Source organism: Hypomesus transpacificus, chromosome 7 (assembly GCF_021917145.1).
Source record: "Hypomesus transpacificus isolate Combined female chromosome 7, fHypTra1, whole genome shotgun sequence".
Lineage (NCBI taxonomy): Eukaryota > Metazoa > Chordata > Actinopteri > Osmeriformes > Osmeridae > Hypomesus > Hypomesus transpacificus.
Window position 1 is genome coordinate 5878723 of NC_061066.1, and position 19862 is coordinate 5898584.

The 19862-nt window shown below is 41.4% G+C and overlaps 1 protein-coding gene across 3 annotated transcripts in view; it reads left to right on the forward strand.

Moving 5' to 3' along the window:
- The window catches only part of slc41a2b (solute carrier family 41 member 2b), a 78439-nt gene that overhangs the window by 491 nt on the left and 58086 nt on the right, over positions 1–19862 (forward strand). Inside the window, exons 2-6 of one of the 3 annotated variants that reach the window (XM_047022537.1) lie at positions 579–715; positions 1473–2072; positions 2348–2455; positions 16958–17029; positions 19642–19786. In XM_047022537.1, the coding sequence (XP_046878493.1) occupies positions 1539–2072; positions 2348–2455; positions 16958–17029; positions 19642–19786 (859 nt within the window). In that variant the 5' untranslated portion in view covers positions 579–715; positions 1473–1538. Of the gene's footprint in view, positions 1–239; positions 716–1472; positions 2073–2347; positions 2456–16957; positions 17030–19641; positions 19787–19862 lie in introns of those variants that run through there. The other 2 variants (XM_047022536.1, XM_047022538.1) reach the window with 2 other exon arrangements.

Genomic DNA, 19862 nt, shown 5'->3' on the forward strand with positions numbered 1-19862 from the left:
CAGTCCGGTTTACCAGCCCTTTGTCCGGTCCGCTGATGCGTGTCCTCCTTTTCGCCCTTTTGTCCTCCTTTTTTACCCTTCCTGCCCACTGTCGCAATTTACCACTCGCGTAGGCTTTCAGATGCCAAAAAGAAAGACCTCCTTAAAACCAGGTGGAGTTCAGAACTCCACTTAGCAGCCACTATCAGCAAATATCAATATCATGCCTTCTGTAAGTTCTGTCGCATTGACGTGAGAAGTAGGGGGAAAGGGGCTTTTGAGCGGCATGCCTGCACTACGCAACTGCACAAGGATAAAGCTAGTTCTGCCGGGCACTGTTCCTTAACATAATTTTTTGCTCTGAACACAACAACAGCGCTGAGCAACCGCTGCTGAGCTGACCAAATTATATCTTTTAGCTTATTTTCTTATTTGTCTTTTGACTAAACTTGTCTCACTTAAGACAACAGAAACTCAGTGCACTTTTAATGGAGTATTGAATTTGTTTTCAAATTACAAATGTTGACTTACTAAAATGACAAAATAATTGACCCCCCCCATGAAAACAAATTAGCCTATGTGTGTGGCACTTTTTGCAGTTCCGTGACGAGTCGGGCTGTCAGTGTCAAGGGAGAACTGCATCCTCTGGAAACACCTAATAACCTGCTATGAAATCGCCCGATCCAAGAAATAGTGTCAACTCTTCCATACGTTACGTCCTTTGCTGAACGTCTGGGTAAAACATTTTTTTATTCCAATTTCAAAACTGGTGGTTCAATTCTACGTGGTAGGGCTAGCTAGCTATCCTTATGTAGCTAGCCAGCTAGCAATCCAGCTAACGCTAGTCTAGGGGTAAGAGATGATCTGTTTTTAGCAAGGCTAGCTAAAGTTCTAGACTATAACTACGTTTGTAGTTAAACTTGTCTCTATTTATGACGATTCGAGTAGTCACTATGATAGCTCTTGCTAATGATAAAATAACAATTTCGCACTATTTCATGATTTTTGCTGTTAGTTTAGCTAACGCTACTAGTTCGAAAAAGTTGATATGATAAACGATCAAGAAAACAGATGAATTTAAATCCCTTCAGTTTATTTTGTTGTAAACAATCTTCCGTCTCAAACAATTACCCCTTTGTAATGTAATGTTTAAACTGTGTCGGAAGACTAATCTTTTACCGAACCGTATGGAGCAATTTAGCAATTATTATTATTAACATCCCAAGCTTACATTACGTCCTCCTAACAACGCATCTAACCTGAAAGTAGCTATTCACCATTTGGTCATACTTACTTATTTCCAGTTTATTGCATAGGCAAAGCTAACACAGAGAAATGTAAGTAACATGGCTGAAAGTCGTGTGTGTGTTTTAAAGAACAGGAGAAAGCAACCTCGCCGTTTATTCTGGTCATTATTTCTGCTCCCTAGCTGACCTCTAAAACATTCGACCAAGTCGTCAGGCTAACTTTTAAATATCTGTCTGTCTACCCAGTGTAGCTCAGCCATCGCCCTCTTACACAGCCCTGATGAGGGGAAATGAGGTGTCATAGTGTTCAGCATGAACATCCACACACTGGGGGGTTCTATAGCCGACTCTCTGGGCCCTAGCCTGGCCGTGCGTATGAGCGGAGCAGGCGGAGGGTGGAGCGGCGTGTCTCTAAAGCCCGCCGGGCGAATCACCTCGCTGTTCCAGACCATGGTTCCCACAGGATACACCAAGCTCCAGGAGGAACGTCTGGCCCTGGCAGACCTTGGGCCCAAGCCCGAGGGCCCCAACCAAAATGGCTATCGAGTAGAACCCCCCCATCTGGAGGTCCGACGCCATCCCGACCGGGCCGCGCGGTGCTCCATCAGCCTGTCGGACTGTGGCGACGGCCGCTACGCAGAGACAGAGCCCATGCTTCCAGAGGGACGACTGTCAGGGGAAGAGGCAGATGAGGAGGAGGAGGAGGAAGAGGAGGAAGGCCAGGGGTCCGCTACCCGGAATATGCCCAAGGAGTCGCCCCTTGCCATGGCTTTGCAGATACTATTACCCTTCCTGCTGGCAGGGTTTGGCACCGTGTCAGCAGGCATGGTGCTAGACATTGTTCAGGTGAGACGTAACTCTGTACATTCATTCCAGCATACCTGTACTTTTTAGAAAGAAAGAAATATGTTGTGTTATCATTCTGACTAGCAATGGTTCCATAGTAGGCAGGCTAACAACACCTGTCTGTTGATAAAGGGCAATGCTGCAGAGACTTTAGGCAAATTGGCTCATTGATGTGGAGTTCGTGCCCTCCCTTTCTCTCTCTCTTTTTCTCAATTTCTCTGTCTCCCTTTCTCTTTTTTTCTCACCCTTTCCCCTCCTTCCTGTCTGTTCATTAGCACTGGGAAGCTTTCAGGTACATCACAGAGATCTTCATCCTGGTTCCAGCCCTGCTTGGCCTGAAAGGCAACTTGGAGATGACCCTTGCTTCCCGACTGTCCACAGCGGTGAGAGGAATACGCACACACACACACACACATTCAATTCCCTTGACACTCCCTTGACTCTACATTGTTATTAAGGACAGTTGCTGTCACCTGCGTCAACTGAAACCCAACCTCAAAAGCTAACACTTGTCATCATCCCTGCTCTTGTCTTGCCAGGTCTTGTTATTCCCCTCCTTAGGCTCATGCAATACACAGCATCCCCATTACACAACACTCCCAACCAGTGTTGGGTGTAACGCCTTACAGTAGTCAGACTACTTTTGTTAGGTAACAAGAAACTTAACGCATTACTTATTTAATTGAATGAATCTGTTACTAGTTCCTTGTTCAAACAAGGAACGCGTTACTTAATTTAGTCTTTTGGTCGCGAGCCCTCAGCAAGTAGCTAAAAGTCTAGGAAAGTTGAGGCTACTTTTCGCTAGGTACCTATGAGAACGTCTTAATCTGCTAGACAGGTGGGTTCCATTTTACAACATTATTTATTGATTAAAGACTTTCTTGATTCAGGAACTTAATGCAAATATTGCTTTCATTATGGTGGATTATTACCTTGATCTGTCTTGCTCAGGGGCGGAGCAAAGGTGTCTCAGGAGGGGCGGAAACTGGTTCGGGGGCCCCTATTATTAATATTTTGCAGTGCAATAAAATATAACCATAAAAAGTAACCAATGGCACCCTCTATTGTGAACAGCACATATTAGCCAATAATAAATGCGTTCAGTCATCACAGCCCATAATGTGCGAACAAAATGTAGGCCAGTAGGCTCGCATTCAGTAGAATCTCTCACACACAGTATACTGTAGGCCTACACAAAACCATGTATACATGGGTTTAATGATCTGTCCATTTACCAAATACATTATATTCAATCAACAAAGAGGTCATAAGCCCCCCAAAATGAAGTTATAGACAGTACTGTTTACTGCTTAGCCTATAGTCATCCTAACAGTGACAACTTATAATAAACAAACATAGGCCTAAATAACAATTATTTTAGCAACAATTTGGGTCGAGCTACACAAGCGAACCAAGCTCCCATGGACCGGGCTCAATGTGCCCGACGCTAATTATGTCGAATGCAAATGTGCCGACTTAAAGGCAAGGGGGGGGGGGGGGGAAGCTCACCAGTCTGTACTCCCTTTATTTATATATTTACGAGCTGATTTATTATTACAGAAATGTTTCGGAAAATGTAGGCCTATATATATTTACTAAAATTGTCTACCATGGATACAATCAACGTTTTGTTGCCAAAGAGAAATTATGAAAAAACAAACATAGATCGGGGGCCCCCTCGGGTGCCCGGGGTTTTCGGCGCCCCTACCCCCTCCGCTTCTGGTTTTGCTGTATAATGAGGATAGATCATGTTATATGCGAGTTACACTGAATATTCAGTCCAATATGTGCTGTTGCTGAGGTCAACCCATTAAATGTACCTCCTGGGCATAAGAGTGACCAAGGTGAATTGTCTAATACTTTTCTTAATGTAATGCTTACTTTAGTAACTTAATGCCTTCCTCTCTACAGCAAGTAACTAAGTAACGAAACTAGTTACTTTAGAAAGACTGTAACTAGTAACTGTAATTAGTTACTTTAAAAAGTAACGTTACCCAACACTGCTCCCAACATATCACTACACACTGCATTATTTTATCCCTCAGGTCAAATGACAATGGAAAGCTGAGTAGCCTTGGTAGACTCAGTGGCGGATTTAGTAGTTTGGGGGCCCCAGGCAAAGACGGTCATGGGGCCTCCTATTCTCACTATTTTCAATCCATATAATAATTATTAATATAATAATAATAACTAGAGAGGGTACAATTTCTGGGGAAATTGTAGGGTGTGCTTGCTAGCGTCGGTAATTTTTACAACTGATATTTCTGTATATTTTTTTATAAAAATGCGCATTTACTATTTATGAAGATTGCATAGATTTAAAAGCATACATTTGTTGCTGCTCATTTACAATTCAAAATACAAAAAGTGAAGTGTAGAATGAAACGGTTGTCTTTTCGTTTCCTCTGCAAGCGGAAATATTGATAAGCTATAGCAGCCTCAGTTGAAAAGTTGGATCAAACGAAGATATTGGCAATCTGGTGTAAAACGGTCCTAACCTCTATGACTCTGTCACCTTAAGTTTCTCCCTTCAAGTGATATTTTCAAGCATTTATCCTACTCATATTGCATTCATTCATTAAGAACCCCCTTTGAAACAAGCTGTTGTAACATTGATCACATGCAGTATTTCAGATGGAATCGCAATTCAAACAGTACCATCTGCTAACTGAAAATATGCCCGCAAAAATGTAAATAAGCTTGACATTTATTTCGGGGGAAATTCAAAAATTTGCTGCGCAGCAGTGATGGGAAGTTTGGATCATTTTACTGATTCGGTTCTTTGAATCTCGTTCAGTAAAATGAACAAATCTTTTTTAAGTCATTTATTCATTTCAGGGGGGGGGGGGGCGGGGTGCTATCCGTCCACTGCAAACACGTATCATATTCTCTAATAGGTTCATAGGTTATCATGACAGTTTGTATGATTTGGTCATTTATCATCACACTAGCATTTCATTATCACGGCAAACATTAAGACTGCACTAAACTGTAAGTGTAATTGTAAAGTGAAAATAACAAAACCAGTCAGTATGATGACTTGAGCAAATATCATTCATGTCTTACTAAAACAGTGGCCACGCGAAAGGGAATGAGGAAACTGTTTCCTCTACAAAAAATACAATGCGGGTCACGTGAAAAAAGGATCCAAAGACTCGTAGAAAGACAGAGTCCGGAAATGAACGAATCGTTTGTTTCCTCTAGCTACCAGTACAGAGCCTATGCAGGTCATGTGAAAAATGATCCAAAGACTCGTACCCGAAGACCGAGTCGGGAAATGAACGAATACTTTCTGTTTACTTGGACGAGCCTATGCAACAGTCCCGATGCGCAGCCACGAGAAAAAGAACTAATCACTCTTTGAGAGGACTCGTTACTCCGAAGTCCTTGTAAGGATTCGAATCGTTCACGAACAACACATCACTACTGGCCAGAAGAAAGCAAGCTCATGTCATTGTGATGTACTTTGAAAGGGTCTCCTCACTCTCACCATAGGCCCACACACATATACTATAAACTAGTGATGTTCATGATTAATCATGAATCGATTAATTGCAGTTAAGAATTTAACTGGTTAAAAATGTATTAACCGATAACATTTGCTGTCTCCATTGTTAGTATTGGGTTAGGGTTGCGCCCCAGTGTTGCCGCTTTATTAATCCTTACCGCCGTTGCTTCAGAATTGTATGAAATGTTGTGAAGTTGGGACTTTACGACTGCGGAGCTATCTGCTCAACGGAACTCAAAACGGTCTTCTGTTTACTCTCCACTTGAGAGTATAACCTATATTGGCTCTCATATATATTCTTTATTATTTTTATTATTTTCCCACCCTAACTCAACCCTCAATTTTGGCACTACATAGACAATGTCGGTGTCAAAATGTTCGTCTTCGTCCTGATTGCTTTGCTTGTATCCGTGCGGTACCTACCTAGCTAGCCACAGTCACAAACACCACTAACGTCACAAACCCACACGCAGGGTTGGGTATGTTACTTTTTAAATGTAATCCGTTGCAGTTATTAGTTACCCATCCACAATTGTAATCAGTAACATAACTCTAATATAACCCAGACTCTAATGTTATCGGATTACTTTCCAATACTTTTGGATTACTTTCAAAACTGAATTCATAACCATTTGAAGTTTGTTTACATAACCTGGAAAAAAACTAAATAAAATAAAAAAATGTAGCACCCCAGAAACTGTTGTAGCAGGACATACAGCAGCACTCCAAAATAAATTTAAAGGTCACCCCAAGTCATTAAGGGCATTACACTCTAGGTGGACTGATGACCAGTAGTAGTGTACCAAAAGAAAAAAAGGATATAGTGTCCAACAATGGCAGTTGACATACAATTCAGAATATTATTTACACACTTGTATTTATTGTTTGAGAAATGCATACAGCACATTGTGATAATTCCACCAAAAACTGCAGTTTGGGAACAATTAACCAATTATGTTATTCACTTATTGTGGCCACTAAATGGCAGAGATATAATCTAAAACAATTGACATAACTTTTTATTAAAGGAACACTGCAGACCTAGCCTGGCTGCCAGCCCAACTTAGCCCCGCCCACAACTAAACTAATTTGGTTGGGAAGTTGGGTCTGGAGAACCTCGGTTCGGGGAAAACTACGGCAGAACAGGAGCTGTTCGGACCAATCAAATTGTCAGGGCGCGCTTTATACGATGATGGACAAATTATCAACAGTAACGTAATCAACCACGTCACAAAAGAGCGCTCGAGTTGAATTCGTTTTCAACAAACATGGCTACCGCTGGACTGCTGTATACCAACACGCACCAGGGTGAGCTACAACAATGACAAACCCTGGTTTACAGCTAAACTCAGAAGGCTGAGGCTGGACAAAGAGGCCGCGTTTAGGAGTGGGGACAAGGACAGATTCAAGGAGTCGAAGAACAGGTTTAGCAAGGCGGTGAGAGAGGCTAAACCAGTGTTTCCCAACTTTTTTGAGCCGTGGCACATTTTTTACATTTACAAAATCCTGGGTTACACCACCAACCAAAATGACACAAAATGACACTCACACTAACACAGTACATATTAGATTAGATGACCTTTATTATAATACATATAGTTAATAATATAGTTTTGTAATGTATTTATACTTAGTGGGAAACCTGGGGCTGTTTCGATGAACACAAAATGGATATCCTGGCAGTAATGGTAGAAAAACACACACAAAGCTCTTCCTCAACAGCTCTCAGTCTCTCTCTGTTTTTAGTTTTTATCGCATTCAAGCTTGAGAAGCTCAGCTCACACAGATATGGGGTTGAAAACGGGAGCAATGTCAAAATAGCTTTATTGGCTAGAAGGGGGAACGGCAACAGATAACCAGAAACTGTCCAAAGGAAAATCAGCAAAGTTTAGCTTTAAACCACGATCTTGTTTCAGTTCAATGAGTTCCTCTTGCTCCTCGACTATTTTCCGATTGACAAAAACTATATGACAAATGCTGTAGTATGGCTTCAAAATAGCTTTCGTTTTGGAAAAATAACTCACTGTGGTGGAAGCGTCGGTAATATTTAGAACTCACGCGAACCAAAGCACTCACAAAATGGTAGAGTAGGCAAAAGCCAAAGCATGAAGAACTGTTTTTTGGGGAAATATTTGTTTTCAGTTTTTTAATAAATGCGTTTTTTTCTTTTGTATCTGCCACACTTTATTACAATTCAATTAGGTGATATTAGATAATTTCCCACGGCACACCTGACAATCTCTCACAGCACACTAGTGTGCCGTGGCACACTGGTTGGGAAACACTGGCTAAACGACTGTACTCAGAGAGGCTGAAGCGCCAGTTCTCTAGTAACGACTCTGCTTCTGTCTGGAGAGGGCTCAGGCAGATCACCAACTACAAGCCCAGAGCCCCCCACCCCACTAACGACTCTCGTCTGGCCAACGACCTGAACGAGTTCTACTGTCGTTTTGAAAGACAATTGGACTGCCCTGAACTATCCCTTCCCTCCCCCCCGCTCCCCACCAACTCAGTGACGACACTCTCCATTCAGGAGAGTGAAGTTAACAGACTTTGCAAGAGGCAGAACCCATGCAAAGCAGCTGGGCCCGACGCTTTCTCCCCTGCCACCCTCAAGAACTGTGCTGACCAGCTGTCTCTGGTGTTCACCTACATATTTAACACCTCCCTGGAGACATGCCATGTGCCAGCCTGTCTTAGGCCTCCACCATCATCCCTGTGCCCAAAAAGCCCAGGCCAACTGGACATAATGACTACAGACCCGTCGCCCTGACCTCTGTGGTAATGAAGTCTTTTGAGCGCCTGGTGCTGGCATACCTTAAATCCATCACAGACCCTCTACTGGACCCACTGCAGTTTGCCTACAGAGCCAACAGGTCTGTGGGCGACGCAGTTAACAGCTTCACTCTACAGCACCTGGACTCCCCAGCATCCTACGCCATGATCCTGTTTGTGGACTTCAGCTCTGCCTTCAATACCATCATCCCAGCCCTGCTTCAGGACAAGCTCTCCTAGCTGAATGTGCCTGATTCCACCTGCAGGTGGGTCACAGACTTTCTGTCTGACAGGAAGCAGTGCGTTAAGCTGGGAACTCAAGTCTCTGACCCCCGGTCCATCAGCACCGGATCACCTCAGGGCTGCGTTCTTTCTCCTCTGCTCTTCTCCCTGTGCACCAACAACCAATGACTGCACCTCCAGTCATCCGTCCGTCAAACTCCTGAAGTTTGCGGACGACACCACCCTTATTGGGCTCATCTCTGGTGGAGACGAGTCTGATTATAGATGGGAAGCGGACAACCTAGTGACCTGGTGCAGCCAGAACAACCTAGAGCTCAATGCTCTTAAGACAGTGGAGATGGTTGTGGACTTCAGGAAGAACACAGCCCCACTCCCCCCCCCATCACCCTGAGTGACTCCCCAGTCAACACTGGAGTCCTTCCGCTTCCTGGGCACTATCCTCTCCCAGGACCTCAAGTGGGAACTGAACATCGGCTCCCTCATCAAGAAAGCACAACTGAGGATGTACTTCCTTCGGCAGCTGAAAAAATTCTTCAACCTGCCAAAGACAATGATGGTGCACTTCTATTCAGCAATCGAGTCCATCCTCACCTCCTCAATTACCGTCTGGTACGCTGCTGCCACTGCCAAGGACAGGAGCAGGCTGCAGCGTATCATCCGCACTGCTGAGAAGGTGATTGGCTGCAATCTGCCTTCCCTCAAGGACCTGCACACCTCGAGGACCCTGAGGCGAGCGAGGAAGATTGTGGCCGACTCCTCCCACCCTGGACACAGTCACTCCCCTCCGGCAGAAGGTTGCGGTCCATCAGGACCAATACTTCACGCCACAAAAACAGTTTTTTCCCTTCCGCTGTTGGCCTCTTCAACAAGGCCAAGGGTCCACACTGACTCTAATGAAACTTAAAACGCATTACATTTACACAATTGTATCTTGTACATTTGTATTTTTTATAATATTTTTTTTTGTGTTTTTATATTGTAAGTGGTAACTTATATTTTATGTTATGACAAGTTATATTTTATTTTATTGTACATTTTATTAAATTCTAATTCCACTTAGGGTACATAAACTAGCAGTACTATGTACCCTTAGTATAGATAGTCCACATATTACAATTTTAGGTTCCTATATGTTTATCGTATGGACCTTCCTGCCAAAGTAAATTCCTTGTCTGTGCAAACTTTCATGGCGAATAAATCCCATTCTGATTCTGAGATGTTATGATTCTGCCATCGAGTCTGTTTTAGAAGACATCGACAGCGCATTAATTTTGAAAGAGGAACAGAGAAACGCGATCAAGGCATTTGTCGATCTAAAATATGTTTTTGCCGTCCTTCCTATGGGATTCGGTAAAAGTAAACATACTACGTTGCTCTGATTGGTTGTAGGTCTATCCAATTGAGCGAAGAGGCATTTGTTTTACGAGTTCGGTTGAAACACGCCCCATACTCACAGCCCAACGGAGGTTTCTCAGACTCATATTCTGACCAGAAAAGTATTAGTATGACAACGTCAGGCTACTGCAGACCCCTAAATAGATCAAAATAATTGTGCCGGTCATGTTTCCAACATGATAAGCACTAAAAACTCTCTAACAACAGCGTTGTTAAGGTGACGTCACTGTACGAATTTCTGTACGAATTTTTGGTCACTTACGGAGGCTGAGTTAGGAAAAACCGAATGCACTGAGGTGTTTTTAGTGCCTGTCGTGATGGAAACATGAGAGGCATGACAATTGAGATGTTTAGGGGTCTGGAGTGTTTCTTTAATCTTTTATACAGAATGCCTTACAAGTAGTCCCTATAATTACTTATTTAGTTAAAAGGGAAAAATAAGTGGTAAATTAGCCAATCTTAAAATAAGGATGATCAATTGGATATGACGATGTAAGGTTCAAATGTAAGGTTGATATTTAACTATTCATTAAGTACCATAGGAACATAGTAACCACAAAAAAATTAATTAACGTATTATTCGAGGTAAACCTGAGCACTTAATTAAATGTATTTAATATTTAAAAAAAATTATGTAAGCTTGAATCTTGGTTCAAATCCTTTTTGGTTATTATGGTTAACCTGTTTTACCATTCTTGGAATGCTGGAAAAAAAACAAGGCAGCTATATGTTACCCTTACACAAAACTACAGTCCCTAAGTAAGTAAGTAAGTAAGTAAGTAAAATGTACTTGTATAGCACCTCTCACAGATAAAAATCACAAAGTACTTCACAACAAAATGCAATACTACATCACAAATTACGATATAAGAATTTTTTGATAGAAAACATGACAAACCTCTTGACTAACTATAAACCTACTTGAATAGCAGTCTTCAATTGCTTTTTAAAAGCTTCGACATAAGTCGCACACCGTAGAAAGGGAGGCAAGACATTCCACAGCCTAGGAGCCACTGCTCGGAATGATCGATCCCCTCTAGTTTAAAAATGAGTATAGGGAACCACTAATAGCTTCTGCCCTAATGACCTCAGATTACGAGTGGGGGTATGAAGCTGCATCAAATCAGATGTAGGGAGGGACTTGACCATGCAGGTCTCTAAAGGTAAGGACCAGGATTTTAAATTGAATTCTATACTGGATTGGTAACCAGTGAAGTGATGTGTGCTCTTTTGTTAATATGCGTTAAAAGCCTTGCAGCAGAGTTCTGAACAGCCTGGAGATGGCCAACCTCCTTCCTACTCAAACAGTTAAATAGACTATTACTAATCTAAACGAGAGTAAATAAAAGCATGAATAATCATCTCCAATTCACCCTTTGACACTAGTGTTTGGAAATATTCCTCAGTTGAAAGAAACAGTTTCTAACTAATTATTTAGAGTGATACACCAAGGACATAGCTGAATCAAAAACAACACCTAAGCTCCTCAGTCTCGGCTGGACAGCCTAAGTTACCAATATGCTGCTTTATCTGAGGGACTTTACATTGAGGGTCTTTAATTAGTGTTTCTGCTTTATCTGAGTTCAAAAGCAAAAAGTTGTAACCTAGTTGATACAAAATACAAAGTTTGCTAAATTGACTAATGATCTGTCCTAGAGGAAATAAACCCCTCAAAAAAGGTCAGAAACGTTATTTCGTTGATTATTCCTCCCCTTCAATAATACCAATTGGTATTGTATTTTATATCATTGGAAAGCCTGATTAGTCACCGTTACAACGAGGTACAAATTGTAAGGATCATGCATTCGTGGAATGAGCAACACAGCTAACCAGGTAGCGGGCCAATTTTTTTTGCCAAAATCCCCTGCAATAATCTTCTGTTGGAATTTGGAGTTTTTGTACAAAAGGAACAGAATAGATCCAAAGACAGAACCCTGAGGTACCCCACACAACAACTCTGCAGTTTCAGACATGATACGATTCACTTAAACACTGAAGCTTCTACCAAGCTAATTCTTTCAACAACCCTGACCAAATTCAACATTTTAGCTTATTATGAAGAGAAGTGCATCAGTTTTGAAGACTGATTAATCTAGCTATTTTAACTGGTAACTATATGGTAGTGACTTCTTTACTAACAGCATACATACTTCACTGCAACACTTATCAAAAACTCCATATTTGATTGTTTGTTACTGGACATTTATAAAAAAACTGTCAATTTATGCTGAAAGCAAAAGAGCAGTGATCCTACTAGATAGATAATGTGTGGTTGTAGCTAGGACTGAAACTTGGCAAGCAAATAATTAATCTAAATTGGACAGCTGAACAGCTAACGTAGTCTCTGCCAAGATATAGCATACCTTTTACCACAATTAATATTTTTCAAGTTAATTAGTTAGCCAACTAATCGGTTTAATAAGGGGCTAGTAGATGTCTAGCCATCTAGCTAACCCTATTTAACTTGTATTTACTAAATGTGGAGGACGGCAACCAGTAACCAGTAGGAGGTAACCAGTACACGTATGTTTTAGCCTGGCTCTGCCCTCCTACGTACTTCTGCTCAATTTTAATTTTGCTTCTGTACTAGGTCTGGACTTTTGGTATATTAGTTGTTTTTTGCCAGAATTTTTTTTGGCGGTCCAATCAGCGAACAGAGGGAGTGGCTGAGAACGATAACGTTGATGTCGCACCCTAGTTTGAGTTGTAGTTCAGTAATGGCTGGCGGAGAAAGGTGCGAGCGAAGCCATTCGGTCTGTTGTGGCAACCGAATATCCAGAAGTTAGAGCCGGAGAAAGAACAATCTTGCTGAGTTTTGTTGGTGGCCATGATGTTGTGGCCCTCCTCCCCACGGGGTTTGGGAAAAGTTAGATTTTCAGGCTACGTATGTATAGCTACCTGCTGCCAATTATCATTAGCCATAGTCTTACCTCCAAATGCTTCTTCAAGTTTGAAGTTGAATCTTTTGACGCAGACAGCATTACATTTAGTCATTTAGCAGACGCTTTTATCCAGAGAGACTTACAGTAAGTACAGGGACATTCCCCCCGAGGTAAGAAGGGTGAAGTGCCTTGCCCAAGGACACAATGTCATTTGGCACGGCTGGGAATTGAACCGGCAACCTTCTGATTACTAGCCCGATTCCCTAACCGCTCAGCCATCTGACTCCCATCAGATTCCCATTTACCCAAAGTGATTTATGTGTATTGTGCGCACCGGGGGCGGAGAGCGATCCGGGGAGCAGGGGTGCGCACTGTTTTAAAGAACAGTGTTTCCCGCACATAGACTAATTTGTGGCGGTGTGCCACAGAATCAACACCGGCCGCCACATATTGCGTTTCGTGAACATTTTTTTTTATCGCTATTTAGGTTAAAACACGCAGCGTATTCGTTCAGCTGCATTTCCTTTCCCCTGCCCTCCCTCCGTCTCTCTGTCACTCTTGCGTCTTTCTCGCATATGCACAGTCACAACGTCAGCACACGTTAGCAACAATGCATACATACGCCGTTCTAGTAAGACCGACAGCTATATCAGCGAGCTAGTGCCGTTGCTAAAAGTCGAGGAAAGTTGAGGTTACTTTTCGCTAGGTACCTTACTCGAAGGTTCCCCTTCGTTCTTTTGGTGAGAAGTCTCAGGAGCTAGCTACTTACCCGGCGTCCTGGAGCCGACCAGTTAAATAGTTGTTTACACTAGCGTGGCTACATGCATAATGCAGAAATGATATATTAGTTGTTGTTAATTTTGTGAAGGTGTGAATCATTTAGGATTCATATTTAATGTAACAAATTATTAACAAATTAACTGTGTAACGAATTATTAACGAAGGAATTATTACGACTCCCCCCCCCCCCCCCCCCCCCCCCCCCCCCCCCGGTCTGACAACCCCCACCCCCCTCCCCGCCACAACTACATTTCTAATCTGTGGGAAACACTGAAGAAACTAATGTATGAAGTGATTTTATGGCAGTCCGTGATAAAGACTTAATGTATGTGTAAAATGTGTCATGTCAATATGGTGTTAAAGGGGGAAAACCGGGTGAGCATGTCAATTGATTGTGACGCACGTCATATGGTATCGCCCAGGTGAATAAAGGTGTGCCGCCACAGCTCATTGGGAGGCTGGTTGGCAGGAGTACATCCTATGGGAGTAATTATTATGCGTACTAAAGCCTATTTTGTTCATGGAAGTTCTGCGGTGCTTGCGTGCATTCTTCACTTCTGACCGAAACGACCGCTCGGGCGCATTCTTTCACATTTTCACATCTTTGGATTTGAGATTCACCCTAAGCAAACATAGCTTGCATTTAACTTTTATGTTTTTGCCTTTGAACCCAAATTGATCATTGAAACACCAGGAGAAAAATGCAGTGTGTTGGTGCAACATGTTTGCGATTGCGTTGTTGTTAGGCAGCCATGATCAAAGTTTTAACAAGCTAGTAGTGTGTCTGTTAAGCAAATGTGAAACGTCACAGAGAAAATCTCCAATTTTGCAATTAAAAGGATACATTTTTTTAAAGAAAATTGACTTCTCCAAAATGTAAAAGTATTGCAAATCCTCTATCCATAGTACAATTATTTTGTAATCAGATTACAGTAATCCGATTACTTGTAATCCCTTATTCCCCAACCCCGCCCACACACGATTACCTAAAGTCAGACCTGCAACCTTGTCGCTTTTCGGCCACAATTGGGTCATTTACGTGAATCGTGTAGAACCGGAGGCCCTGCTGCCCTTCTTCTGCATGCCATGCAGGCTTAGAAATGCGAAACATTATTGGATAATTCTTATAATTGAAATTTCTCTGGGCCAATTGGAATCTTAACACTTGCGTCAGAATCTTTGAGCACACAACGTCAACTGTTACTTGCTCTTGCCAGCTTGCAACTCTACACACCCTTAAAGTCCCTAGAACCAAGCTATCCAGCATTGGTGATAGGGCCTTCCGGTCTGCTGCGCCTAGGCTATGGAACACCCTCCCTGACCATCTTAGGGCCCCTCTTTAAGCCTTTCATTAAATGTGTTTTATAGGTTTTGCTTTTAATTATTTATTCAGCTTCTACGTAAGTTCGCATCCTGCAAGTTTTCAGGCAGTGATAAGCGCGCTCTGATGATTGGCATGTTAAACAAACAATATTTTAAATTTGTAGTACAAGAGATACTAAATACCATCGGCAATCGGTTACAACAGGACTGGTGATACGAGTCTTATTATTAGTAGGCTATTAGCGGCAGAATCTGCAATGTCCAGCAGCCATTGAGTCAGATCGCGAAAATGTTTGGACGTTTTTTGTTTTTGTTTTTTTTAAGCGTTTCAAAGTTCGATTAATCGATTTTCAGACGTTTTAGTCGAGTCTTGGTCGACCAAAGAAAATCTTAGTCGGGGACAACCCTAATTATCATCCAGTTAGACCTATTTGAAGTTTTTAAGTACACCTTGTTAATGTTTTTTTTTATCATTTATTGGGGTAAACTTTTAACAGATTAAATAGTTTGCGATTTATTGCGATTAATCGCGATTAATCATGTGAAATTATGCGATTAATCGCGATTAAATATTTTAATCGCTTGACAGCCCTAGTTAATTAATAAACTTACATTTTTTTTTTGTATTACTATATGCTTTGTAGCACTCCGGGATTGTCTAAATATTGAGTGCATTATAAATATGATTTACTATTATTATTGTTATTAATATTATTTGCTTGTTAACTTCTGGGAGATAGCTTGCTACCTAAAATGGCAAGAAGGCTGCAGAAATGCTACAGGCAGAGGCCAGGGTGATAGCATGTAGCTGGCTATGTTTCCAGGCTGTGATATCAACACCCTGAACACTCACGTACAGCACGCCCAAGCTGATCCCACTTGAAGCGTGAATACCAACAGAAGAATATTGCAGGGGATTTTGGCACATTTTTGGGGCCGCTACCCACACAGTTAGCTGTGTTTCTCATTCCACAAATGCACGTTCCTTACATAAGTTGTACCTCGTTGTAAAGGTGACTAATCAGGCTTTCCAACAATATAAAATACATTACCAATTGGTATTATCGAAGGGGAGGAATAATCGACCGAAATAACCTTTTCCGAATTGAAATAACTTTTTTTGAGGAGTTTATAATGATCACTTAAACATGTTACAGTAGACAGTTTTCCAGAAATACATTTCATGCTATTTACGTTTTTGGAGGCATTTTTTTTGTTTGCAGAGAGTACTGTTTGCATAACGATTCCAGATAAGATACTGCCAGTGAGAACATGTTAGATATAGGTTAGGACCATTTTTAAACAGTATTGCCCAATTTCTTTGTTTTGATGCATCTGTTTCATGTTTACCATTCCCTCTTGCACGGAGGGAAATTTTCACTATTCACTCTTAGTATTTTGAAGTGTAAATGAGCAGCAACAAATGTTTACTTTTTAATCTATGCCATCTTCATAAATAGTAAGTGTGCATACTTATTTAAAATATACATAAATATCAGTTCAGCACACACCACAATTTCCCAGAATTTGAATCCTCTCTAGTTGTCTATTTAAGTCTCTGTCTATTTATCTCTCTTTCTTTCTGTCTCTCGCACTCTTTCTTTTCATTATTCAAATGCTATGGAGTTGGCAGAATTTCCGCTCTGTTCCATAGTCCTCTCCACCTCCGGCAGATAGATTTACATTATTGTTCTTGTGTCCACACAAAGGAATTTGTGTTGCCTTCCCCCTTCCAAAACTATTTTAAGAACTAGAAACGGCCCCTTGCTGAAGAATGAGACTATATCATGTACTTCCAATGACTTTTTAGGTTCCTTCTTTTATAATTTACTGTGGATTTTCTGAGGAAATGGGTAGAATTTTATTTTGTAACATATATTACAAAATATATTTGTATATATTTATATTAACATATAGGCCTAGTTATTTTATAAATAATACTAACTTATTTGTTCTGATCGTGTTCTGTTCTCACTCAGGTGAACGTGGGAAAGATGGACTCTCCAATAGAGAAGTGGAATCTGATAATAGGAAATCTGGCTCTGAAGCAGGTAGTCACCACTCAAACACACACACACACACACACACACACACAGACAGACAGACAGACTACGTATTTTCAGTGTGTTGCATGTTGTTCATGAAAGAAAATACAAAATGTTTAGCCAAAATCAGGGTCGATAGGTCCTTGTGAACCGTGAATATGAAAAACAACTATCTTGCCAAGGTGTACCTCCATTTTCAACCCACACTGTCAGTACAAACAGTGAGCCATATGTAAATATCTGTTCCTGGACAGAGGTCCTCATTTTTGTTCAGTGGAATGAAAAGACTATACATTTGCAAAACTACTCTCATCTTCCGAATAAATGTACCGGTACGTTTATTTTTTTTACCCAAAAAATCCACCCGGTACATTCTTATTTTGGACGGTACGTTTATTTTTGGGGGGGGGATCGAGACATTTTTTGAAAATGCCATGCATTTTTTCCGGAAGGGAAGATAAATTTGAACTCTTTGATGTGAAAACGTTAGCTACCTTAGCTAGCTAGCTACTCTTACATTAGCCAACGACATAAGCTACCAACTTACCAACTGGTTGTCAGTGCAAGTTAGTAAATGTTAGCCAGAGCCTCATTATGTCTCCGATGTTAGCTCTAGCACCTGCACACTGACATAACGGTTCCCATTCAGCACACCAGCATGACAGTCACAACCTAGACAACGACCCTCTCATCGTCAAATAGAAATCCCAGGGCATTTACTTTTTTATATTTTGCAAACTCAAGTAAAGTAGATACTTTGAAGGTGTAACTAGTACTGGTGCAAGTTCAGGATTGTATGCCGCACAAGACGCGGAAAATGAGGTACTGCGAGATGATGTCATTAGGAATATCACAGCACCTGCAATTGTGCTGCGCGGCAGTCGTGTCTAGTTTGTTGAGGTACCGTATACCAGTAGTCATGGCATGTTTGTTATTTGACAGATTTGTAACTATGTATTTCCAAGCTACAAGCATTGAAGTATTTTCCTAACAATGCTTTATTTGGTAGTGGTTGTCACGTTGACTGTAAGCTGTTTAAGGAAAAGTGATAGTACTAGTACATGTATGTTTGTAACTAGACAGCCTCTTTTTTTACTTTGTAATAACTAAGTAGTGGTTTTCATGTTATGTTGCAGTCATGTTGACTGTACGTTTTTGAGGAAAGGTACTACCATATATTTGTAACAGCCTCTTTTTTGAAAATTTCTAATAATGATTATGTATTTCCAAACTACAAGTGTTGAATTTTTTTCCTAGCAATGGTATATTTGTTGTCCATTTCTATTCCTGATTGCAAGTGAGAGTAAAAGATGCGCACTTACACTGATAGGAACACATTTTGATTGCATATGGACACAGTTTGCGTGCTGATTTGGCAATTTTCCGGGGGGTACTTTTATTAGATTTTGAGGATTTGTCCGGGGGGTACTTTTATTCGGAAGATAAGAGTATACAACATGCAACTCTACATATACAACATACAACTATAAATATCCAATAAAACACAACAAAAGACTTGGCTAACATAAAGTTTAGAGAGAGAGCAGAGCAGACCTGTGGAAGGTTGCTTGTTGTACTATGATCAGATTTCCATTTGCATTGTAGCAAATGCACTATCTGGATGTCCTCATACTCAGGGACAGGAACAGTGTCATAACAAACACTGCGAAGCCTTGGATGGAAAATGGCCCGTCCAAGTAGATGTGTTATGTAACATTACATAAAAAACAGGAGGACAGGTTTATTGAAATGTTAACCCATTGTTGTGTAACTTCCTTGACCCCCCCTCCACCTTTCTTCCTCTTTCTCATTCTTTCTCTCTATATTTTTCTCTTTCTTTCTTTAGTGTGCGTCCACTACAGCGACGCAATGCTTAACATTAATTTTCAATGGAGCCAGAATCGCTTGAGCGGGGCATTGTGGGTTGCGACTCAACGCGAACCAAGCGATTCAAGTTGAGATATTCTCAACTTTATGTAAATGAGGAAATTTGGGTTAGGGTTAATCAAATTGTTTTTCATGTTTCTTGTAACGTAGCAACCGTTGTCACTGTAATTTTTTTTAGCTTTCACAGTTTCAAGATGGAGGACAAACTAATTGTCTCTGCGGATGCATATCCAGCCATGTTCGATATGTCTGTATGTCACCGATGTTGTTGGTGCTCCTGGTGGGGTATTAGTACTTTTAAATTCAGTCTCGTAACATAACGTAACTTTGCACTGCTAGCTAGCGGTACACGACTGATTAACCTGAGTGCCCGGTTGCATACTTAACATTTAATCTTTCACACAGAATAAAATACAGCTGGATTTTTTGCATTTATATATATTTTCATTGATATTGTGAGTACAAAAAAACAGCTTTCCACACTTGGCCATCACATTATACGAACTACAACACAATGACCTTACAGAACTGCAACTCTGTATTCACCTGTTTGACACTCCCCCGATCATGTCATCGTCCAATACAACTGTAGTGGACACACACTTTTTTTTCTCTCTCTGTCTTCCTCCCTCTTTTTCCTCTTACCATCTCTCTGTGTCTCTCTCATACACACACACTGTCTGTCTGTGTCTCTCTCTCTAACTATCTATGTACCCCCTTCTCTTCTCCAGGTGCAGGCTACAGTGGTGGGCTTTCTTGCAGCGGTAGCAGCTGTGGTGCTGGGTTGGATCCCCGAGGGAAAGTTTCAGATGAGCCATGCTGTGCTGCTATGTTCAAGCAGTGTGGCCACGGCCTTTATAGCCTCCCTGCTGCAGGGTAGGAAAACACGCACACCCTGCTGGAACTATCAAAACACACACACATTTACTGGACTCCCCTTGTTGAAATCCCA